At 41.3% G+C, this 24,466-nt stretch overlaps 1 protein-coding gene across 5 annotated transcripts in view; it reads right to left on the bottom strand.

The window, feature by feature from the left end:
- The window catches only part of dnah1 (dynein, axonemal, heavy chain 1), a 34,312-nt gene extending 16,023 nt beyond the window's left edge, over positions 1-18,289 (bottom strand). The window contains exons 1-48 of one of the 5 annotated variants that reach the window (XM_044348557.1): positions 18,113-18,289; positions 16,943-17,119; positions 16,726-16,807; positions 16,342-16,516; positions 16,075-16,225; positions 15,624-15,756; positions 15,363-15,533; positions 14,988-15,243; positions 14,693-14,847; positions 14,337-14,548; positions 13,806-14,104; positions 13,501-13,651; positions 13,142-13,335; positions 12,765-12,990; positions 12,480-12,599; positions 12,256-12,338; positions 11,950-12,091; positions 11,632-11,787; positions 11,277-11,475; positions 10,915-11,168; positions 10,389-10,601; positions 10,077-10,241; positions 9,836-9,957; positions 9,409-9,514; positions 9,131-9,310; positions 8,851-8,991; positions 8,553-8,716; positions 8,326-8,439; positions 8,043-8,231; positions 7,830-7,935; positions 6,310-6,423; positions 5,854-6,003; positions 5,496-5,582; positions 5,186-5,372; positions 5,006-5,097; positions 4,744-4,898; positions 4,456-4,633; positions 4,165-4,359; positions 3,958-4,077; positions 2,855-3,013; positions 2,628-2,732; positions 2,381-2,521; positions 1,931-2,091; positions 1,686-1,843; positions 1,267-1,440; positions 1,123-1,152; positions 669-847; positions 63-293 (exon numbers count right to left, since the gene is read on the bottom strand). In XM_044348557.1, coding sequence (XP_044204492.1) covers positions 63-293; positions 669-847; positions 1,123-1,152; positions 1,267-1,440; positions 1,686-1,843; positions 1,931-2,091; positions 2,381-2,521; positions 2,628-2,732; positions 2,855-3,013; positions 3,958-4,077; positions 4,165-4,359; positions 4,456-4,633; positions 4,744-4,898; positions 5,006-5,097; positions 5,186-5,372; positions 5,496-5,582; positions 5,854-6,003; positions 6,310-6,423; positions 7,830-7,935; positions 8,043-8,231; positions 8,326-8,439; positions 8,553-8,716; positions 8,851-8,991; positions 9,131-9,310; positions 9,409-9,514; positions 9,836-9,957; positions 10,077-10,241; positions 10,389-10,601; positions 10,915-11,168; positions 11,277-11,475; positions 11,632-11,787; positions 11,950-12,091; positions 12,256-12,338; positions 12,480-12,599; positions 12,765-12,990; positions 13,142-13,335; positions 13,501-13,651; positions 13,806-14,104; positions 14,337-14,548; positions 14,693-14,847; positions 14,988-15,243; positions 15,363-15,533; positions 15,624-15,756; positions 16,075-16,225; positions 16,342-16,516; positions 16,726-16,807; positions 16,943-17,116 — 7,449 coding nt within the window. In that variant the 5' untranslated portion in view covers positions 17,117-17,119; positions 18,113-18,289. Of the gene's footprint in view, positions 1-62; positions 294-668; positions 848-1,122; positions 1,153-1,266; positions 1,441-1,685; positions 1,844-1,930; positions 2,092-2,380; positions 2,522-2,627; positions 2,733-2,854; positions 3,014-3,957; positions 4,078-4,164; positions 4,360-4,455; positions 4,634-4,743; positions 4,899-5,005; positions 5,098-5,185; positions 5,373-5,495; positions 5,583-5,853; positions 6,004-6,309; positions 6,424-7,829; positions 7,936-8,042; positions 8,232-8,325; positions 8,440-8,552; positions 8,717-8,850; positions 8,992-9,130; positions 9,311-9,408; positions 9,515-9,835; positions 9,958-10,076; positions 10,242-10,388; positions 10,602-10,914; positions 11,169-11,276; positions 11,476-11,631; positions 11,788-11,949; positions 12,092-12,255; positions 12,339-12,479; positions 12,600-12,764; positions 12,991-13,141; positions 13,336-13,500; positions 13,652-13,805; positions 14,105-14,336; positions 14,549-14,692; positions 14,848-14,987; positions 15,244-15,362; positions 15,534-15,623; positions 15,757-16,074; positions 16,226-16,341; positions 16,517-16,725; positions 16,808-16,942; positions 17,137-18,112 lie in introns of all 5 variants that reach the window. The other 4 variants (XM_044348554.1, XM_044348553.1, XM_044348555.1 and 1 more) reach the window with 4 other exon arrangements.
- Between the last annotated feature and the right edge of the window lie 6,177 nt (positions 18,290-24,466).

The following is a 24,466-nucleotide window of genomic DNA, read 5'->3' as shown; positions in this document are numbered from 1 at the left end:
CAAATAAACTCTTCACATACTTCACACAATTACAACACTGGTCATTGGTTGGCTCCATTCACCTTTTCCTTGTCTTCTATGAATGTGTAGACTTTGATGTCAGCTCCAGGATTCATGAAATCTCCATACAAAACCGGTTGGCAGGGCACAACCTCTTCAAAACTGCAGCCAAACTCTTGAATGCATTCCTTCAGGAGCATGTTGAACCAGTGTCTGTCCTCAGCAGACACCAGGCGGTCCTGGAAAATCCTGCAGCTTTCATGGTACCACAGCTGCAGCAGCTGCAGTTTGTCCTAAAAACCACAAAAGTAATGCAACCTTTACATTGGAGAATTTGAGATGTACAAAAACTCTTTCAACCTTTTCTCTTCAGTTCAAACTTCAGTCACACATGACTATTCTAGGGAACCCAAGAATATATTTGTAACACCCACTGTGTGGCACTGCAGACCTGAGTCATACAGTACACTGCTTAGACTGGACACTTCTAATGGCCTTTATATTGTATTTTAAGGTCATTCCACTGTGGCAAATATTTTAAGTACCTAATGGATAAAGTGATTAAATCTGATATGAGAATATTGAGGACTTTCCCACAGTCTATTTCATAATAGTTATGTGACTATTTCACATTAACCTGTTACATCTGTCTGAACTGTCCGGACTACCTCTATCATGCCAGCCTCAGCCATGAGGATGCCTTGGAAGACCTTGGACAGGTCTCTGAGGTTGAAGGTGTAATGGGACTTGGCTGGAGTTGGGAGGAGCTGGGAGGTAATGGTGGAGTAGACTCGGATAGTGGCGTCTACAAGAGACTCATTCAGCGGCTGGATTGCCGGCACGGGTCCTGATAAACAATAGGATAGAAAAGAAAAGTTCAGGTGTAAATCTTTTTACTTTGGGATTTGGAGACAGTTTTAGACAACTTTATCATTACTTTCACTCCCTTTCATATACATTTGTTGTTTTTATATGTGCTCTATAAATAAAATGACTTGTCTTGACATGCCCTTTGTTTTGTGTCTTCTTATACTAAAGAGGCTTTACTAACTTATGCTGAGTATGACATTTTACACGATTTGCACTCTCTGTCTACTTCCTTTCTCTGTGTCCCTGACTTACTGCCTGGTTCCTTTTTACTCATATTTCCATCTGAAAGAGAAAAAAATATTCTGATTAGTTTTTTTCTGCAATGTAAGTATTCTATACCCTGCAACACCTGTCTCACCACTAAAATGTGGCCTTAAATCTGCAGCAGAGACTCACCCATCCAACTGCCAAGAATGGTGGAGAAAATCTTTTTCTTGCTGGCATCCTCCATTTCAGTGAATGACAGAAAGTTGAAGTGACGTGTGAAGCGCTGGGTGAGGGGGTTCCGGCCTCCACCTGGGGGTCCCATGGCACAGGAAAAATTGATGTCCACTATATGCTTGAAAGTGCCTGTGAAGTAAGGACAGGAAAGAGAGAAGCTCAATCTGACGGATGTTTCACATTTCTGAGCCAAAATAACTGAACACAAATCAAATGAATACAATGGCAACAATTCACATTTTAGGCACGGGGTAACATTGTAGAAAATACAGATTAATAAATAAATTTAAAAAACACTAAAAATACAACAATTAATATAAAAAATAAATGAAAGAAACAACACGTCAGAGTTAGGAAATGAAACTTGTTCTCACCTATCTGCTTCCTGTCATACCAGCCTCCATGGTCCATCCACTGCCGCAGCAGTTCAATAGGAGGCTGGGCACCATAGGTCTCCAACATGGGCATGTTTAGGTCATCAATGAAGAAGATGAAGTATTTCCCAATTGGAGGTCCAAACACACCTTTTCGCCTGTCACAAATGGTGAGTTACAGATGTATCGTTGTCCTGTAAATAATGTGTATTAGGATGGACAATATGCGTATCAGAGCAGCGTACCTTTTGTCTAGTTTACTGTCGATGTAATCTTGAGTCTGGTTGGCTGAAGTGCGGGCAGAGAACATGAGAAAGTGTGTGATGTATTCAGCTGACATGTTATTAAGCAGCTTGTCTGACATGGTGAGGGTCTTTCCTGTGCCAGTGGGCCCAATACACAGCACCTGGCTCACACACACACACACACACACACACACACACACACACACACACACACACACACACACACACACACACACAAAGACAAACATAAATATAGTACAATGGTGTCTTTTTTAAGAAATGAAAGAAATGTCAATGTAAAGCATTCATAATTGGACTCTGAATAAGTCTTTTAGTATAAAATGTTCTGTTTTTTTGTTTTTTGTTTTTTTTTTACTTTTTTATTATTTATGACAAACAAAACTATTTTAAAACAGATGTGTGAAGTTCAACCACAATCAAAGTACTCACAGGTTTCTTGTTGGTCAAGAGCATATCCATCAGGAAAGACATTCTCACTGTGTCAGCAGTAGGAATGATGATGTCAGCATAATTTGTCTCCGGAGTGATTACAACACTCTTTGCGTCTTTCATCCAGCTCACCCACTGGACCTAGAGCACAGACTGACTAAGATTAATGGGTCAACGGGCAAAAATGAGTCTGCAAGTTTTGGCTGCATCCATGCAAGATCTGTATGTTTAAGCGTCATCTGTTTACTTTTCTGTCCTTGTCATCTTCGTCTTCTTCCTCGAAGTGACTAATCCCAGCATCATCAAGCCTGTAGTCATATACCAGGCCGTCCTCTGGAAAACATAACTGAATCTGGAGAACAAATGCATTTATATTTATTTTCATGCACCTCTGTCAAGAAATAACCTAGCTATCAATACAAATTCTATCAATTATTTGCTATTTGGATGCTAAAGCAGAGATGCTGATGTGACCTTTTCCTCTGCCATCTTGTTTTTGAGCCAGGAACTGAAGCGCTTGCAGCTGGCTGCGTCTCCTGTGGCTCCTACGCTCCACACCAGGGAGAAAAAGAACCAGGGCTCAATCAACTCCTTCAGACGGTCCAATTTCCTTTGGGGTGGTGGCCTCTCACCCTAAAAGACAATGACGGATTTGTGAGAGGAGCACAATCATCAACACACTGTCTGGCACATATAACAAGGCAGACTGAGACTTTGTGTCAGATAGGGGTTTTGATCAGCTTTAAGACTGAAAACGTGAAAATGCTCAAGTGATGAAAGTAGACAGCACAAGCATCATCGATTGATACATTTAGATGCAACCCAAAAAACTCACTCATCATTCTTATTAATATCAAAACATCTTCTGTTAAAGTTGCTGTTCTCAGTGTTTCACCATATTTGACCATATTATTATATTTGATCGGGTAGTTATGATAATGATATACAGACGGGTGACAAATGAAAGGAAAAACCAACATGAAGTGTCTTAGTAAGGTGTTGGGCCACCATGTGTCACCAGAACAGCTTCAATGTGTCTTTGTATTGATTCTACAGTCTCTGAACTCTACTGGAGGGATGAACACCATTCTTCCAAAAGATATTCCCTCATTTGGTGTTATGATGATGGTGGTGCAGAGCGCTGTCTAACACATTGGCTCAAAATCTCCCATAAGTGTTCAATTGGGTTGAGATCTGGTGACTCAACCCAAATGTTTCATCATAGGATAAAGGTGATGACTCAGAACAACTTTGTGTTGATTTGCAGTGACCCTTCCCTCTAAGGGGACAAGTGGACCCAAACAATGCCAGCAAAATGCCCCCCACATCATAACAGAGTCAGCGGATCCCCTCACTGTAGGGGTCAAGCATTCTGACCTGTACTGGTTTTTCCTTTAATTTGTCACCCATCTGTAATATTTGAATAGCATTACAGTTTTTAAGATTACTCAAAACTTAATGTTTTAAACTAACTCGCACAACTTCCCTTAAACAATATATATCACACAGAGGTGAATCTGTTAACAGTGCTCTTGTTGTTTCAAACAGTAAAACACAAAGAAAAGCTGCATACAAACCTCTTTAAGGTTGAATGGATTGAAGAAGCAGTCCATCAGTTTGAGCAGACTACAGGTAAGGTTGCTGTCAAGTGATGTAATGACCTCCTTTACTGATGTGCGCACAAATGTGATGGAGTCCTGTGTACAAATACAGAAAAATAAAAACAAAGGTAGCAAACATGATTCCCTGCTGGTCTCTCTCAGTCATGTTGTGTTTCCTCTCACCTGCAGGAACCGGGTAAACAGGGAGTTGAGCTGCTGTGTGTATGGCTTCATAGGTTCAGGGACCTGCTTCAGCCAGCATTCTGTGAAGGGGGCAAGGCCCAGAATACTGGGCTCCAGGTAGACCATACCACAGCGAGACACTGTGGCCGGGGAGGCCACCGCCAAGTCCTGCACCTCAAACATCATGGTCATCACCTGCAGCAGGAAGACACAATGCACCTGAATGCACATGGGACAGGAGACAACTCACAGATTGAAAATCCAAGCCTGTGTGTGAAAACGTAACCTTACATCAGTGAGCTTGATGATTTCTCCTGAGCTGAGACACAATTTTTTGTTGTCATCCAGCACAGTGTTCATGTTCTCAATCCACACAGCATCTACTGGTCCATCAAACATGTACCACTTTTTCTCTTGATCCATAGCGGTTGTCCCTCCACGGATAAGAGATGAGAGGATACCATCTGTCCTGCATGGATGGATAAAAAGTAAAATGTGTGTGTGTGTGTGTGTACAGTATACATCTGTGTTTTCATTGTTGTTTGTTCTGTAGTTTGCATGGAACAAAACATCACTTACCACTCGTGTGTGAGCAAGTCATACTCCCCATAGAGCTGACCCATGGTGATAGACTTGGGGTTGAGCACATACATCTGAACTGCCTCATACACACCACCACTCACAGAGGGCTGGCCCTTTAGAGCTGTTATCGCTGCACCTAGTATTTCATAACACTAACACATGCAATAGTAATGCTTATATACAAGACTGATATTACTCTGCAACTGTGGAAAACTGTAAATAAAAGTGCAAAAAACATAGTAACAAGTAAAAGACTCACCTTGGTTTTACCTGATCCAGAGGTTCCCACTAACATCAGGCCATGTCTCACCACAGTGGTCTCATACAGCTGAATACACTTATTAATGTAGCCTGCAATCACCACAATATCAATTATCTACACATCCTGAAAATACAGGACACAGCAAATCATATTTTCTGTGCCTCCAGAAACACTAACCATCTACATCTTTGAGGTTCTTCTTGGTGCAGACATTACGCATGGACTCCTCGAGGATGCCATAGTTGATCGGCTCCTGTTTTATCTTAGGGAAAAGATCGGACACGATACCGTTGAAGAGCTTCAGGTCATCCTGTAAAAACTTTGGCACATTGACATCTTGTATGGCCCGCAGACAGATCAGCTCCTGGGAGACAGCAAGATTGCAGAATAATAAAATATTAATTGCGCAGGTGCAGTTTTTCAAACTCTATCTGTCATGTTTTTTTCATACCTTCCTTACATAATAAACAAAAGACGCATATCTAACCTCATTCATGTCAGGATTTTCTCTCTTCAGGTTTCCAGCAGCTGAGATCACAGTTTTCACAGCTCTCATTCCAAAATCATAATGATCCTTCATATAAATAAGAGCAAAAGTTTATGTTTTAGTTTTTCTTGAATACATATACATATATTTGTTACCATTTAGATAAGCTCTGTATTATTCTTACTCTCTGTTTAAATCCAACCTGTTTATATTGTTATTATGTGTTGTTTGTCAAAATTTTAACCTGTCTGTTACAATATACTCACATGACAGTTTTCTTAATATAACATACATCCACTGTCAGTCAAATAGGTCTTAGCACATTTTCTTGGTGCACAGATCTCCCCTGCGTTCATACCTGAGAGCTAAGCTGTTCAGAGGAGAGCTTGAAAGTGGTGGTGATCTTCTTGGAGAGGACTTTGGCATCACTGAAGCCAAATGAGTACAGGGAGATCTCAGCTATCATAGCGTAGTCAGGCACCATCATAGCCACAGGACGAAACAGGGCCTATAGAAGATGTTATGGAAAATTGTAATTTTAGGGGTTACAAATTGGGTTATATTGGGTCAAGCATGGGCCTTGAAGTCACAGAGTGAGCAACACTAAATCTTAAGGAGAGAAGACAGTGTCTCTCTCTGTAAGATTTAGTGTTGCTCACTCTATGACCTCAAGGCCCATGCTTGACCCAGCATAACCCAATTTGTAACCCCTAAAGTTAGAATTTTCCATAACAGAAGATGTAATCTCATTTGTTAAACCCCGACTGCTTCTAAGTGTTGTATGGTTATTTAAAATTCTATTATCATTTCAAACCTTGAGATTGTCAGGCAGTTCTGTGCGACCAGCATAACCAGGATTCATAGTGATGAATACAGCGCAAGATGGGACAAGAGGGATCTCAGACCCCTCAAACACAAAGCGGTCCACCTAAAAACACAAGAAACAAGAAACATAAGACTGCCTCATCATGTGTGCAATGCAGAAGGAGAACTAAAAGGAAAGGTTGATCCCCCCCAGACATAGTTTAAGATGTATGTAAAATACTCTACTTTGAATAATAATTTATGTCTGAAATAGTTTTTCCACAAAAAAAGTTAAAGAGGCCATATTATGAAAAACTCACTTTTTCAGTGCTTGTGTGTATATATTTGGGTCTTTGATGTGTCCACTAACACACAAAACTGTGAAATAAGACCAACTAGTCAGTTTGGTGTGGGCTGGCTCGCTCTGTACTCTCATGATTCAACAAGCCATTCAGATTTGATGCACTTGCATCACTTGGGGCTTCATTGAAATTGTACCAGCCCCCATCCACGCCTCTATCTGAGTCTCTATCAATTAAATTTCCTGAGGTCTGCCATGTTTTTCTCACAAGTGGCAGATGGCTAAACTAATATAAGCTGAGCTAAGGGCAAATAATTTGCACGTGTCGCTGGGCTAGACCGGCATACAGAGCTGCTGCTTGCCAACAGGCAGCTGCTGAACGCCAGCCAGCTCTGGAGGGGAGAGCCAGGGAGCAGAGCTGGAGAGTCCTGTGCTACTGCTGCTGCTGTCTTCTGGAAACCAAACACCCAATTCTGCTCTGATCCGGAGCAGTTAACCGGCAGGAGGAGTTTACTTTTTAACCTTTTAGGATTAAGTCTGCACATATGTCATTCTGTACAGTGAAGCTCAAACATTCAACTGTAGGAGCAAGAAAAAAAATACATTTTTGAGTGGAGGGGGACTTTAAATTATCCATTTTAAAAATTGGTTACTATTCAGTTTGAATAACCGATATTTTTAATAACTGATGTAATGTTACCAATTTTCTATACTGGTGAATAGTCTAATCTCTAATGATGCAAATAATGAATATTTTATGAGACTGTTGTATATTTTGCATACAGTCTAGAAATAACTCCTGTAAAAACTAGCCATTCCTGATAGTAAACTTTTTACTAATTGGCCGATGACCGATATATTCCGTTTTGGCTGACGCAGAAAAACAATATTTTCAATTTATATCAAAATGGCCATGTGTGATGCTTGGTGCAGATATGTCTAACATATGAATTTATTGGTACCTGTGTTGATTTATACATAACACAATACAACACTGCTTTCAAGTGTCTGTAATTACTCCAGGAAAGAAAGTTTCTTCAATTCAAATACACGAAACATTTTGTTCTTTCTTGAAATGTAATAAAGAAAAGGGCATTTATACAAAATAGAAATACAAACTGTATATACTGTGCTTATGCACACTACTTGTACAACTCAAGTACTCTGTGCATCAGTACAGTAGTGCAGTACGTACCAGCCTGTAAATTTCTAATCAAGTAGCATCTCACCCTTTGCTGTTGGGCCTTTTGTATAGTGGTGATCTGTTGTGCCACCACAGACAGCACCTCCACATCAATACGGTTAAACTCATCAAAGCAAGCCCAGGCACCGGAGCTGCAAAATGGAAGACAGATAAGAAATCCCACATGAATTAGATGTATGGCAAGATTTGTGATATTTGACAGTGAAACTGACATTCTATCAGTCTTATTATATCTTACCTGGCCAACCCTTTGAGAAACTTGCCCATTGCAATGAAGTCCAGCTGATCTGAGCAGTTGAAAACCACTGTCTGGATGGCCAGAGCCTTTCCCAGATCTTTAGTCGTTTCTGTCTTTCCTGTTCCTGCTGGACCTGCTGGAGCTCCTCCAAACTTCAGGTGCAGAGCTCCTGTCAGGGTCAGGTAGCATCTAAAAGAGGCAGACAGTGGTGTATTCAAAAGAGTACACAGCATTCAGCCAGAACAAGAGTGGACAACCCTAGAATTACCAGCTAGGTGTCTACCTGTCAGTGAGCGGGGTGATGACCAGACGTCCGGAGTTACCAAGATACTCGTATCCATACAAGAACTCTGCATTCACTGCTCTGATGTATAAGTCATCTTTTGCCCAGTAATATCTACAAACCCAGAATATATGATATAATGCATACAATATTATAGTGGACTCAAAGGTCCGGATTGACAGAAGTAGACAGTGACAGAAAGTAGAACAACAAAATGAACAGATAACCTGAGCTGGCTGATCCACTCAAAGTCATTGATGCTTGAGACTCCCAGCTCCACCAGATTGGCTGCAACATCTTTAGCATGGACCTCTATGACGATGAGGGCAGACAGCACAGCTCGCTGCATCTTAGACAGACCTCCTCTCACCAGTTGCACCAAGTCACCCAGCTGCACAAACCAAAGGCAAAATGTTAAGAATGTGAATATATACTTTGTAGTGGGTAAGGAAAACATTGTGAAAATGCAATTTTTTAGAGTGATATTTAGTTTGAATATTGGCTGGTCTAATACCAAGTCTACACCTGTGTCTGTAGTTGGGGATACAGGCGGTTGGCGAGGTCTCCCTGTTCCAAAGCCTCAGACACCTCAGTAGTCCAGAAGACCTGACAACCAGCTATCACCACTTGACCAGGCCACGATAACACCCACTCCACACGAGGTTGCTGATGGGTTAAAAGGGCACATGCAGATCTTACAAAGTCTGGACTACTTAAAAATGCATCAAGGTAAAATTGTACAAACAAGCTGTACAAGAGTAGAAAACACATCAAAAACATCAAAGTGAAACTCAGGGTCGCGTACCTCAGGGTAGACTTTGAGTGAGCGGTCAATATTATCCCTCAATGTGGCTTTCATAGATTTCTCCACATCCCTGAGCCAGTCCTCCACATTTCCAGTGGGCCACACTGGCAGGAACAGATACACCTCCTCCCCTTCTCCAGAGTACATATGCGTGATCTGTAGATCTGACTGGAATTGAAGCTGAGAACCAAGAGATGTGTCAGTCATGTGGTATACATTTTATGTTTCCAGTAGTCTATGAGTAAAGCAATTGTAAGAAACAACCAGCCAAAACAAACCCGTGCGATGTTCTCGAAGCATTTGCGCAAGTGTGGTTGTACAGCAGTGGGATCTTTGGTCTGGGACAGAATCTCCAAAAGCTCATCATCTGACAGGAAGTAAAACCTACAAACAAATATTCACTGTACAGTGCACTGTGCAAAGTTTGTGTAATTAACAGTGTTCCATAACCTGCGTATTGCCACAGATAGCTGGCTATTCGGTATCTTGTATAGATTTTTGTTGATACAAGTATCCTTTATTTTTTCAAGATAGCAAGTTTGGCCACTCAGTGTTGATGAGGGGGTGATATGATGTGAAAAAGTGACATCAGTGTATACCCTGTACAGTAAATGGTATATGAAATCAAAAGACTGATAAATCTGTTATTAAAACCATAAGAAACCAGTGCCAGGGGTGTTTCAGGACACTTTGACTGGGCCTTACCTGGGGAAGGAGCCTCGCTTTGTCTCCAAGTACTCACTGAGACCCTTCTGCACCTGTTCTAGCAGTGTGTTGCACTCTTTCAGTTTGTCCAGCAGACGAGCATCTGGACACAGCTCAATCACCTAGAGATGAATACAGAAACACACATGAACAAGCACACACACCAGCACTATTATAATTTATCTCTCAGCTAAGCTCTAAACCTCTTTCCTTTAATATGAGGTATTGTGAAAGCTCCGACCTTTCGGTTATTAAAGGCACTTTTCATGATTCTCTTCCATGTTTGTTCCATTTGCTGGTATCTCTTTCCTTCCACAGGCAGCTGCTGGTTGATATCATCAGAGCTGAAGATAGGCTCCAAGTAGAGCCAGGAGCGCTGGCACGTCAGCCACTCCTCCAGCACATCCTACAAGCATCAGAAGAGGGCAGTAGCACAACATAAGACACTGCAGTAAGACGATGGTTATTCTAGAGACACCTTAAATGTGTGTGTGTGTATGTGTGTGTGTGTGTGTGTGTGTGTGTGTGTGTGTGTGTGTGTGTGTGTGTGTACTTGAGTTATTCTGAGTTTGCTCTCCCAGGTGTTGATACGGCCCTCAAAGGCTTTCTTGAATGGAGAGAAGGACATGCTCTGCGTCATGACAATGTGGTCATCCAGCAACTGAGATGCTTCATCTGGGCTCTTCAGGATGTAGGTGCCTGTTTCTTTGTACGGCAGCACATCGAAGACTACTGTCGACCACTCTTGTTCCATCTTTTCCAGGGCCTGGGTGAGTAGGTGTGAAAAAACAGTCAAAACCACCAGTTTTAATGAAGATATTTACACACTGACCTTGTGCATCAGCAAGCAAAGTGAAGAGAGTTTCTTTGAACCAAAAAAAACACAGTCAATACCACCCCTCTCAAGTGCTCCTATTGTAGAAATTGCATGTGGACTATATTTTGTTCATGCAGAGGATTAAAATAAGCTTATATAAGCAAATCTTATCCAACACACTCCATCCATCATAAAAAAACAAAACACAGCTAAATACTTTATACAACATTGTATTAAGAGTGTGACTCCTGTTCAGCTGTACCTGTTCAATGGTGTACTCTTTCCCAGCCACCTCAGCCACCTGAGCTATGTCATCCACATGGTTTTGTAGGCCAAGCTCCAGGCAGCGGGAGAAGGTCAGGTTGGCTTTGGGTTTGACTTTCATCTGAATGCGTTCTGAAAGCATCTCCCAGTGGCGGCTCCTCATCCCTGGGTTCCTCAGGCCCTGAATCAGAGGGATGTATGGACGGAAGTCCTCAATCTTGCTGCGGATTACAGTTGCCACCATCTGGCAGTCTAGTATTGTGTAAGACAAAGAGAGAGGGCCAAGAAAACATACATCAGCCACATTAACAATCAAAGCTCACTTTGTCAAGTTTGAATGGTGATAGATGTGTCACACACCAGGAATGTCCTTGAATTGTTTAATGCATTTGTGCATAGTCTTGAGAGCATCTGTGACATTGCGCTCAAGCTGCTCAGGGTCGATGGAAGACAGCGGGTCACTGAGCCAGCTCTCATGCCAACGGAGCCAATCAAAGGTGGTGGACCATAGGTCCTTATAAGGCTGGAAGTCCTTTATCAGCTTCTGCAGACGATCATACTGCAATACACATTTACATTTCACTGTTAGAAAAAACATGATTAACGTATATTCTTTCCCAGATTGTTAAACTGTTCAAAACAACGGGGAATAATCTAGTGGCTGGAATGACAAAATGTCATTTGCTTGATGCTTGATGGATTCTCCTTCACTTACATTTGTAACAGGGAGACCAAACAGACGTTCTCTGATGTTGTAGGTTTGAGCCATAGTCTGACACTCCTTAAGTTGTTTGCTTGTACGCCTGATCTCGTTGGCCATCTCATGGGCATGACTAATGTCTGCATGACTTGCAAACCCAGCAACCAACATCTATAAACACAGTTAAGGTAACCAAGTAACATAAACTTTCTTTTCTCAACCTGAAAATTGAGTTTCTTACTTGAAAACAGAATAGACTAATACTAATAATAATGATTATTATTAATAATAATAAATGATTATTAAACAAAAACACTAGTAGGCTCAGCTAACCTGTAGGGAGTCCAGGTGCTCCTCAAAGTTGTTCTGGTCGACTAACTGGATCTTGTGGAAGCGCTCCTCATCCTCCACATGCTGGATGGCTACTGCTTCCATCTGGCTGGTTATCCTATGAGGATACCCAATAGCTGTCCACCTGCACAGATAAATTACTGTAGTAGCACTAGAATATCACTAAGTATCACTGGAATAACTCCAAAGTTCCCTCTTGTCACTCTAACCACCATTAAATCATTCTCAATGCCACATGCAAACAAAAATCTAATTTTCAAAAAATTTGCATAATAAATATACACTTACTTTTTATTAACATCCTCGTCTGAAAGACAGTAGCAAAATTCGTCTATCAGCTCATAGTCTGACAGGGTCTTGCCAATAACTTCCTGTTATGGACAGATTGAAAAAAAAAAAAAATATATATATACACATATATACATGTATATATATATATATATATATACAGGGTAACCTTGCTTTCATATGACAAATAACAAAGACTGCTGGTTCATTCCTTCAATCTGCACCTTGTAACTCTTAAGCTGTTCTGGGATTTGTTTCATCCATTCTCTCTTCTCAGTCAGTTCTTCAATGCTGTTGGGTTTCTCACGTAGTTTTCTACTCATGATGTTACACTCTTCAGATGCCTAGATAAACACACAGGACAAAAATGCAAACAGTACAAGTTAAAAAGCAGGAAAAGATAATCAAGCAGAAATAAATGTAAGTCCTGGGTATAGAAAATGATCAAAACACTTCAATGCATAATACTTTTACAGTATATAATTAAGGCCTCTAAACAAATGACTTACATCATCAACCTGCTTGCGCAGCTTCAGAGCAAAGTGGTCCAGCAATGCATTGGCTAAAGCCCTTCTTTTGTTAGTGAGAGCCTGACGTACAGTCTCCACACGGACAATAAATGGACCAATGACAATGGAGGATGGCAACGAGTGTTCAAGACTTTCCTTCTCCTTCAGATGTTGTTCCACTTGTTTCTTAACTTCCTGGGATGTCTGCTCTGCCTGGGTGTGGGATCTGGCAGAGAAAACAGAGGCATAAGAGAAGATGTGAATCATTCAGCAGAAAACATCAACGTCAGAGAGGACAATAAATCTGACTGATCCATGTTCTTAAACTTGTGGGGGCATTGTGAAAACTTGCTGATATAATTTAAACACAAACTTACTTGAGAAGGGTGTCTATGTCCAGGTTGTGTAGCTCTAAGTGTTTGGTATATTCAGCAGCGTAAGCCTTAAGAGGTATGGCAGCTTTAATTAGAGCCATGCGGATCTTTTCTCTCAACTCATTTACTTCTGGCTCCCACAAATTCACTGATTCGAGCACAGGATCGTCGCCAATAAACAACTTTTGCATCACAAGCTGGCGTTAAGAGGAGAGGAACAGTTAAATCTACAGCATCATTGTCACTGACCTTATACTTGTCATTATACCTAACCATGAATAGATTAGCCTATTGTGAACAAGGTTTAGATATCTTTTAATTCAGTGCTCTGTGATTCAGGGGGACTGCAGATTTCATTTTACCTTATAGAGTTGTGGTACATTGTATGTGGCCACAATGCTCTTATCGAACAGGTTAATGATAGATGTCTCAAAATTCTCCAGAGGAGTGCTGTAATGAACGCCAGTCTGATCCAGAACCAAATCCACCTGGAACACAGGGTTCTTCTTTGGCCTAGATATAAATAATAGGTTATGTCACAATTATTATCAAACACATCAAAATAAGTACATAATGTACAGCTGACTCCAAGATATATTTAGAGAATGAGGAAATATGCAAAAGGGAAAAGTATATGTAAAGGTAGTGCATATGTATGCTATCTTACTTGTAGGGGCTACTGATGAGGTTGTTCCCCCAGACCAGGTCCTGAGGACATGTCAGCACACTGTGACAGGCGTCCAACAGCAGCTGAGTCAGGCTCATCAGTGAGTACTGCACAAGGTAGCGTAAGGTGTCCTGCAGTTTGTAGCACACCATCGCCATCAGTCTGTACAGCTTGGACATCTTGTACATCTCCCAGGAAGACTCGTTCACGTTGTACATGCCTCGGCCAGTGATTCCCAGGTTGGAACGGACAATGTTGCACAGAGTGACCATCCATGCCTCCCGAAGAAACAGGCTTATCTGGAGAAAGATGAAATGATTCAATGTCTCTTAATGTCACGCTTAACATCAGCCACAAAATCTACCCATTGTTAAATTTAACCCACAAATAAGCTGCGGTTGCCCATTTGGCTATGGCATGCGCAGTGATTACCAGATAATTAAACTATGCAGTCAACTTTTTATTAAAAGAAAAAAGCTATCTATCATAGCCCAATATTTGCAGTAGAAAAGCTCCTCAATGATACAATACCTGAGTATATGTTTGAGACTGGATGACCTCAAACTCATCCAGTCGCAGTGGTTTGATCGAGGTGACATTGAACAGCCTCATGGCTTCTACTTTGTTGCACTCAGACCTTATTTCACATAATGCACAGATCACTTCTCGCCTTGATAGCAGGGAACAGAAGGTAAATGCAGACTTGGTCTTCTCAAAGGCAAAGTGAGGAACTCGAACACACCCTGTACACATATAAAACAAAGCACTGTCCAGTGTTTAGTTTCTCAAGGTGAATGTAGGTGAATGTCAGGGATTAGCTGGTCACAGATTTCCTTAATCCTGACCCCACTGATTCAAACAAATGTATCCGAGGCAAAGTGTCTCACCTTTTTGTGGCACATATTCAGGATCCTTCTTTGGCAGGGTGATGTGTGAAAACTCCTGATGGCTCATCACTACTTTGTCCAAGCTGATGCGGATCATAGTTCGATCATATTCCAGTTTTACCTCTTTCTCCAGGTCCCCTATACACTTATCCAGCCTGCATACATAACATTCCCCTTATTCACCCTTCATTTATTACTTAGCATTTCAACTCAGGGGGGTATATTGTAAAACAAATAAGACTGAACAAGGAGAAAATGACAAGTAAGGATAACAGTTAAAGTTGACGATGCTCACATTTCCAATCTGAGGCCAGGGCCTGAAAAGGCACGTCTTTTCATATGCTGGAGACTGTGGGGATTGAGAGATGGTGTTTCCCTCCCGATGGGCATGCAGTCCACAGTTAAGTGGTAGAGGAGGAGGGCCTCTGTGTTGTCCCTGCAGTGCATGGCAAACTGGATCCGCTGGACAAAGACACGTGGATCCTCAGCAGCGAATAACAATCTGATCCTGTGTACCCAGTACTTACTGCCTATTAACAGGGGGCTTACTCCTGTGCAACAGAGACAGATAGAAAGCATGCATACATGTTAAACATGACAAACAGAGGGACAGCAGAGACAGAGACAAGGCAATACAGTATCATTATAATGCAAAAACATAAAAACTGACCAGGGGATTTACTCTTTTTGTGTTCTTCATTAAGAATAGGATTTCCTTCTTCATCTGTTGGTCTATTGTTTTGGTGAACCTTCTGTACCAGGTACTGGCATTTCTCCTTACAATAGTCAAGAACCCCAACTAAATGCCAGCTGTACTCCAGAGAGGGGGTTTTGGGATCCTCTTCAAAAGAGAAAGAAGAGAGTATGCGTCAAAGAACAGGAAAAAAATTTAAATCCCTGTTTACACAATATATTTCCGAAGACATCTTACCAAAGGCTATCTCATCATCTGTAGGCAGCAGGGCTTTTGCAGGAATAGGTTTGCGATCAGGAGATGCTTCAGCATTTCCCAGGGCGAGCCAGTCTTCTGGAGTACGGCAGTCATACTCCTCGTTGTCAAATGTCTTAACATAGCAAAGATAAGTGTGGCTGTACTCCAAAGTATGGGATGTATGATTAATCATCAATGTCATTTTTTATAGCAAAAATTATCCACATTTCCTCCATTCCAGCATCTTAATTGTTTTTGTCATATGTGATGTCACCTTGTGTTTTAGGATATTATGATGGCCATTTTTTTCTGACATTTTATAGAGCAAACAATTAATTGATCAATACAAGTAATCTACAGCTTAATTGATAATGAAAATAATCATTAGTTGCAGCCCTAGAAATCAGGAGCCAAAATGCCATGAAAAACATTGCAGCAGTAACAGACTCACCTCCAGTGGGAGGTAGGGTGACACAGGATTGTCTGGCATGGTCACATGCTCATCACTACTGCCCCAACGTCTTGGCATTAGAAGATTAGAGTCTATGCCCTTATCTGCCAGGAGCTGTGCAAAATCAAGCTTCAAGTACTCCCTTCGACGTCTATTGGAAAATACACAAAATAAAACAATGTAAATAAGTCAAGGAAAAACAGGAAATGCAAGCAGCTGCAAAGCACTAGATGAAGGGTCTTCACAACACACACAAACAGGACATACCTCTCTATCTCTAACTTGCGAGGGATTTTTCCAGGAATGGTTTGGTAGGGCATCTGGACCTTAGGTGTATCTCCACCACGGCAGAAGTATGAAGTTTGTAATCGTTGTGAAATAGGTCCATAGTTATCCTTTTCAACAAACTTGCATTGGTCTGATGGAATCTTGAAGGTAATAACTAAGAAAAAGTGCAGAAGGACAAAAGTTTTACACACAGCATACAGTACCAGTCAAACGTTTGGACACACCTTCCCATTCTCTTGAAAGAGGATGTATAAAAAACTGTATTTTAGAGAAGCATATTATGTTACACAATACTTGGCGCATCAGAAACAATGATTTTAACAGCCTGCATGCCAAAAAATGGTATGTAATACAGTATCTCACCTTCTGATGTGTTGAAACCACTGAACTCAAGGATGGATTTGCCCTGTGACCTCAGCTGGGTGTCAGGTTTCTCTGTATAAGACTAATCAGTAAAAATTTACGCTTGGTGTTTGGTCAAAACATGATAGCAGCTCAGTATTTTGCATGCGCTTCACGATAAAATATCAGGTCTGAACTTGAATGGTCACAGGCATGAGTTTATAGTATGTGCTTTTACCTGGAACTTTGAAGTAATGATATCCGAGTAGAGGCCCCTCTGTTCATTCACACAGCATTTCCTGATTGGAGGGAATTTGTGTCTGTGACTTGCAGCAAGAGGCTTTCGCTCTGGAGGTTTGCTGGGGGGATGAGGCACCAGAACCCCGAAACCAGGCAAATATTTGCCCTCCATCACCTAGTTGAATAAAATAACTGATGCGTGAGCAAAGAAGCATTTAGATTCTTGATTCATTATACTGAACACATATATATAGTATAGGCAATTGCTTTAGCTTTACATGTAAAATTTGGATGAAAACTGCATGTAATGATGCTGCCATAGCTGTATTTGGAAAAAATAAATTAACAGTATCCATGAGTTGAACAGAGCAGACAACATGAAGGTATGCACCAACAGTACGGTTTGCATTATCTGAGCTTTATTTAGGAGTGTCTGTATGGTGTAGCATAACATTTATGTACAAACTTATGGTGAATGAGCTGATGTGCTCTGTTTTTGTTTAGAAAAATATGTTAGCCCATATAAATTTGGCTGTCTTTAACGGTAGAACAGATTCTATCACTTTGGCAAATCACACTAAGTTTTTTGTTTAGAAAGTTTTCATTATTGTTCTAAATAGTTTTCATTTTTCTTCGTAAAAGTAATCGTTAGTGACAAAGTTAACGTTAAATAACTTAGCGTTCACCCAGTGTCAGTTTTAACCAACCGCTGATGTCAAGTTACTACTGCCAAATAACTAATATAGGTAAACCAGGAAAGAATACCTGCCAGAATACTATCTATCCCTCAGCTATTTCGTAACGTCAAATAACATTTGTTGTGTCGAAGTCTGTTCCCCTGTCGTTACGTGTTTCCCCTGACCTTAAAGCTAATTATCTCTGCTACGCCTAACTTAACCCTAACCATAACCATAACCTATGTCCTAACCCCAACCGCGGCGGTGGTGCTACAGAAGACACAATTTTGACAGGAGAGGGACATTATTTGAGGGGTGAGCAGACTTCGACACAACAACGGCATTAATGGTGACTCTAGCATTTAAGCTACAGTCACTAGCTAGCTTTATCGTTTTGGCAAACCACTTGACTGAAAGAACCCCATGAAACAATTAACCCCATGAAATAATTTAATTTTGTGAACAATGGACCACCAGTAACTTAGACATACCTTATTTCCCTTATTTTAGATCCAACTGCACGTTGTGACGCACCTTTTAAGTATCCCGTGCACTGCTAAAACTTTTGAAATCTCAGTTTGCAAGCGACAGCTAAGTTGGCAACGGTTGTCATGGAGATGAAGATGTGTTGCTCCGCCGCCGACAGGGAAAGCCCCACGACTGTCGCTCTTTGTTGGACTGAAGGAGGTAACGCGTCTCCTGCAGAAAGACTTTTTAAATATTTAACCCATTTAGTGAACACGACCTTTTTAGCACAATTAGACAATAAGAAAATAAGAGAAAAGAAAAGAACAAGAAGGGGAAAGGAATGCTTTATGCTGCTTTAAAGTTACTTCTACTCAGAGAGAACTACTTTACTCTTTTTCCTCCATAGCCTACATTTATCTGACATTTATGCTCCTGCATCCTGCAGATGCAGCTTCAGGTTTTTCCAAACATGATCACTTAATAAATATGATGTAAAACCCAATATATAAAGTAGTTAGTAGCCTCAACTTCCGCAGCTACAACATGATCATTCTGCTCTATCAGTAATAGTAGCCTAATCCAATAATAGATAATAAAGTGTAATATCTAAGATGCATTTTTGCTGAATTAATGAGTACTTCTGATGCCTGTTAATACTTACATGCTTAGAGACTTTGAGCTGTAAAAGACTATTTTTCCACTTTACTATTGCTACTTTTGCATATGTAACATCTGGATATTGTAGAAACTGTCAATTTTCTCTCTCACAGTTGTATTTTGTTAAGTATTAAGACCATTTCTCAGTCCTCTGTTTTTAACAGCTGTATAACTGGATAAATTTGAATCTTGAAGCAGTAGTAGAAGACCTAAAACAAAGTTGTAGCTCAAAAAGTTAAATATATACAGTACAGTTCCAAGGTTTTAGGCTCTTCAGATGTTTAGATTCTCATCCAATACCATCAGGGAGGCATGTGATCAGTCTCAAATTTATTCTACAGCATGACAATGACCCCAAACATACATAGTCATAAAAACTACCTCCAGTGACAAGAAGAACAAGGAGTCCTGCAACAGATGGTTTGGCCCCCACAGAGCCCTGATCTCAACATCATGGAGTCCGTCTGGGATTACATGAAGAGACAGAAGACAGTGAGACGCCTGAATCCACAGAAGTCTTGTGGTAACTTCTCCAAGATGCATGGAACGAGCGTGGTCACACCAGATGTTGATTTGATTTAGGTTTCTTCTGTTTACTGAACTTTGTATGCAGTTAATAAATACATATATATTGTTTTTGGCACTATTTTTGAAAGCATCCTCAGTTTATTTTTTTTTCCTCTAAAAAAAAAAAATACCCTACATATTTTGAGCATCTGGGAGATTGATACTCAAAGCTGTGAGTGATTTTACATAATACATAATTTCTCATGACATTGTTCTCCACAGGTAAGCACCCATGCTGCTCCTGATGGAGATAGTGATGGTAATGGCAATAATGATAAGCTAATGGAATTTGATTGGAATGCAGCCTTTCTTGTGTTCAAATTTGCAATCTTTTCTTTTCACACTCCTGACAGCTCGAATATGTCCACAAGGGGGAAAACCCCACTGACCCGTGCGATCCCCACACTCCTGGGTCACAAGGCCATCATAACCTTGTCTGTTTCCCAGGGTAGATCCCAGGCATCATGCACTGCGGCCCCTGCTCCTGTGGCTGGCCTCTTCAGTTGAAACGCATCAGAGCAGCCCGAGATTGGGTAGCCAAGCACAAATGAATAGTCTCATGTGTCTGAACTCTCACATGTCACTTGTCAAGGACATGCTGCTACGCAGATAGGGATGAATTAAGGTCGAGAGGTGAGTGGGGAGTAGCTGAAGAGGTGTAGTCTGTGTGAAAATCAGTTCTGGGGCCACAGGAGGTCTTGCGTCTGGCTGGGATCATAAGGACAAGGGGGTTAGAAGTGACCCTCATCACTGGTCTCTGTGAGAGGGTCATGAGCAAAATGACAAGTTCTTTACAGTGGAGCCAAAGAGCAATGGACAAATACAAAGAGTGACTTGATATGGATGCTATGGATACTTCAGTACTGTGCAACAATTGGTCACTACTCAAGATAGGCTTACTGAAATGTTTAGTAAGAGGTCCTTCACTTCATTGGCTTCTCCTCAATAGAGCTCAGTCTAAAAGCAATGACCTCACCCAATGAGGAAGCCTAAACCAAATGAAAGACTTCCCCAAGGGTCTAAAAATCCCACATCTAAAAATGACATTATCATATCAGAGTGACTTTAGCACTCAAAGCATCCTGACCACAACAGTTTATTAATGATTAACAGATCCCTAATGGTATTGATTAAATCACAGAGGAGATCCGGACCAGAGAGGTTCCAAAGAAAACCACACAAAAACCACAAGTCTCTGATGAGGTAGTGGTCCTCAAAACATGGTCGCCTACTAATGTTTGGCTGGCAGTACTGCAGCCATCTCTGGAGCCAGGAGCCCACCATGGTGATGGGACTTGATTGGACAGATGTGGCTCGCAGCTCTGGGTGAGTGGAACTGATTAAACCCTAACTAGCTTTGTTACAGCTTTGATCCACCCTGTTGTACTCACTTTTCGCTCTAACAGTACAGCAGCAGATATATACTGACATGAAAGATCTGGCTCGACATCAACCGTTTAAGAACATCAATATTAGTCACTTACATAATCACCCAGATGTACAATCTATCCTCTCCTCTCTTAATCCTACAATCCTTATTCATCCACTTCTCCTCCCTTCCCACTCCTCCCTCTCTCCTGCTTTTACAGTATTGGGATGTTGTGAGGGTCATGCCTTTGTGAATATAACTCCTATTTTACGCTAATGACATCAGCATGTGCTGCTAACTTTAGCCCCTCCTGAGGGCCAGATGTTGGCTGAAAGGATCAAACACTGGCTACCCGCCCCCCCTCCACCCCCATACTGTCACATTGCTGGGCAAGCCAGGAGGGCTTAGTGGACGCTGAAATTCCCACATACTTCTTTTCTCCTGCAATAATCCACTATCCAACCACAACTGTTGACACAGCCTTATGTTGCAGTGTGCTTTTATTTTTGCATTTGTGCACAGGAATGGAAAATTACGAAGGCATCCTGTAGATTTCAATGAAGTCTCATCAAAGTCCCCCTCCACTCAAAAATGTGTTTTGTTTCTTGTTCCTACGGTTGAATGTTTGAGCTTCATTGTGCAGAATGCTGTGTGTACAGAGTTTTACACTAGAAGGCTGTTTTCACATTCATCTGCTTAAGGTTTCTTTGTGCTCATTGAAAATCATATTTTACGGGGTGGTTTTCAAAAGTTTAGCTGCTGGAAACAAGATGTCTCCTACTTCACTGTAAAGTCCATTCTCAGTTTTTGTGCACTGGAGGCTTCAAGTTTCAATATCACACCTGTGTAAGTTGAATATTGGACCAGGACTGACTCCAAACTAGTTGTGTTGTCACAAATCATGCTTGTAGTCTAACCACTTAAAATCTGATTTTCAATAAGCACAGATACATTTTCCACTTTCAACACATGAATATGAAAACAACTTTCCAGGGTCACACTTTGCACATATGTACATCTTTCTGCAAACTTCAAATTGTAAGAACTAGAAAAAAAATTGGAAAAAACATGCAATGCACAGAGCTATAAAATCTTGCTTATGATTTACACATTAACACTGTGGAGCGAGAAACAAATAGAACTCCTGGACGCATTGTAAGGCTCATTTACACCCACCACTTACAACTTAATACCCATCACTGCACCTTGTTTTCAAAGCACTTCCGCTTTTTTAAGGGCCGTCCGCTCTGAGCGACAACACTACTATGGTCCATGAATGTCACTGGTGTCAGTTCATAGATGAAACAGATCCACCATGAGGGCAGCAAACGTCACATTAACATCACAGTGTTTTGTGGCAGATACCTGGTGTGCATTTTACGAGAGCAAAGCAATATATGATGCCGCCTCCATGCAGATTCGATTTTTGACTTGGCTTGACTTGGTCATACGAGGTCCTGTCGTTTAACAGTGACCCCTGTGCTTGGCTACACATTGAAGTTGCCGTCACGGGTTGGCTCACAGGTGGGCTCTTGGCATGCCAATAAAGATGTGTTTAATGAGTTGAGAAGGGCCTCAAAGCAACAAAGTGGCCAGACATGAGAGACAGACTGGAAAACCCAACCTGTGGACCCCGGACCTCAAACAGCTGCGTTTGATTTTTCCTCTCATTTGCTCCATTTCTCCGTGTGACTTTTAGAAGGGAAACCGAAGTCAGACACTGTGTGGTGTAAAAATATTCTGCATAGTGGGAGACACTCAGTGATTCAAAGCTTGAAAACCAACTAAAACCGTTTGTGTGCATTTAAATGAGCATAAACATCATGTTCATGGCTGTCTGCATCTAACTGATTCTGCACTCCAGTGATTGTCCAACATTTAGCCTAATTGTGCTGACCTCTGACCTCCGGCACACTTAATGCTAGTTGGATTTGTTCAGCTTGTTTACTCTTTTTTATATATATAATTTTATTTAAGTGCCAATTTACAGTTCATGTGAATCCATTGTTGAGGTGGTTTGGGTGGTTATCTAAGCCAAGTCAATATGCTTCATCTAAGTGAGCTGGAAGAATAAAAAGCAGTGAGTTGAATCTGTAACACATGTCTGTGTGTGTGTTTTGTGGTAGAAAGCCAGTCTGTGTGCTGGCATTCACGTTTGTTTATGTGGGTGGGCAATGGAAAGCCAAGAAAGAGTTATCAAGAATTGATGTCTATGTGATTATGTGAGTGAGTTGGTGACACACAATCTTGAGCTTGTTAGTCGATGACATTACAAACAGATATAAAGAAGTCAGACAGGGGCACAAGACTGAGGGGACCTGTAGTAGGAGTTTGTGTTTGCGAGTGTGTTTGTGTGTGGGAGCTTAATTTGTTGTCCAATACTAAACAGGAGTTTCAGCCATAAATAAGTCATCATCACTCAACTGAAACCTCCTCAAGCGAGCCACTCTTTAACATAGCCGACATTCCTCCTCATTAAGAATGAATAAAGAATAAATGGGAACAGTTCCGCATAGTTACCCGTCACTTACACACATGTAAGAGTTTATGACCACACTTCTTCCATGTACAAACACCTGCAAATTCACACACAAGCGCACAGACTCACACGTTATTGGTTTGGCAATCTGCCTGAGCACTCCACAAGAGGCCTTGATTTGTCATCCTGCTTCATCTGGCCTCTATCAATTTCTGACCTGACAACTTAATCTATGTCATTCATTCTTTCACATCAAAGAGGCACTGTGCAATCTTAAACAAACACATGCACACATTAACAAACTATCTTTAAACTGTCACTCTGTGCTTATTAATTCATTTTCTGTGGCATGAGGATGATGGTAGTACACAGTGGGTTTTTTTTGTTGATAACCATGCTCAGACTGATGATATATTCATGCAACAGACCAACTCAAACAACCCTAAAGCAATATCTCCTTTTCATTGGACTTGAACTCTTGGCCTTTGCTGTTGACCTGCCACCTTAACCTTTCCAACCTCAAACTGTCAGACTGACAGTCTTAGGGGGGAAGTATGTGGGAAAGATTTATTTTATGATCTAAAAGAGTGAAACTGTACCGTGTACCTTATATAGGAAACACCAAGAGTCTTTCTTAAAAAATTCAACAGGGCAATTAAATTTGACCTCAGTGTTTAACTCAAGCACCCCCTGGCATTTACTGTACTGGTTGCACTCGTGGCCAGTGGATAACGTCACATGAGATCTGACAGTGTCACCATAGTTTCCATAATAAAAATAAAAACAAAAATGCCATAACAAACTGAAACATTTAAGATTAAACTGGAATAAACATGACCTTTTCAAATCCACACACACTGATTGAATGGATGTGCTATTTAGAGAAACATATTAAGGCCTGATCATGCCTGCCTGTGAGGCCTACATCCGGTAAAGTCATGTAAGGAAGCAGCCTAATCCTCGTCTTCTCTGGAAGAACATATGAGCTGACATGTAGGATACGAATATCGAGAAAAGACATGGAGAGAGAAGGAGATGGAGAAGTGCAGAGTGACTCCATGTGCTGGACACACGTATGTAAGAACAGCCCGGACAAACATTGAGGATTATAAGGGCGGGAGGTTGGGGAGGCGAGGGGGGGGGGTCTCTGTTCGTCTGACCCTGGCTCCCTAACCCCCGGCCCCCATTAAGCCCTGTAAATGAGAAAAAGAGGAGCAATTAGAGAGGCAGTCATGGGGCAGGTAGGAGATCCCTGTGACCTTTCCTGGCTGGTATTTGACCTCTCACAGCTGGGGGCCATGATGA

Source organism: Thunnus albacares, chromosome 4 (assembly GCF_914725855.1).
Source record: "Thunnus albacares chromosome 4, fThuAlb1.1, whole genome shotgun sequence".
Lineage (NCBI taxonomy): Eukaryota > Metazoa > Chordata > Actinopteri > Scombriformes > Scombridae > Thunnus > Thunnus albacares.
Note: the sequence above shows the minus strand (reverse complement) of the source record. Positions and strands in the feature narration are given on the sequence as shown.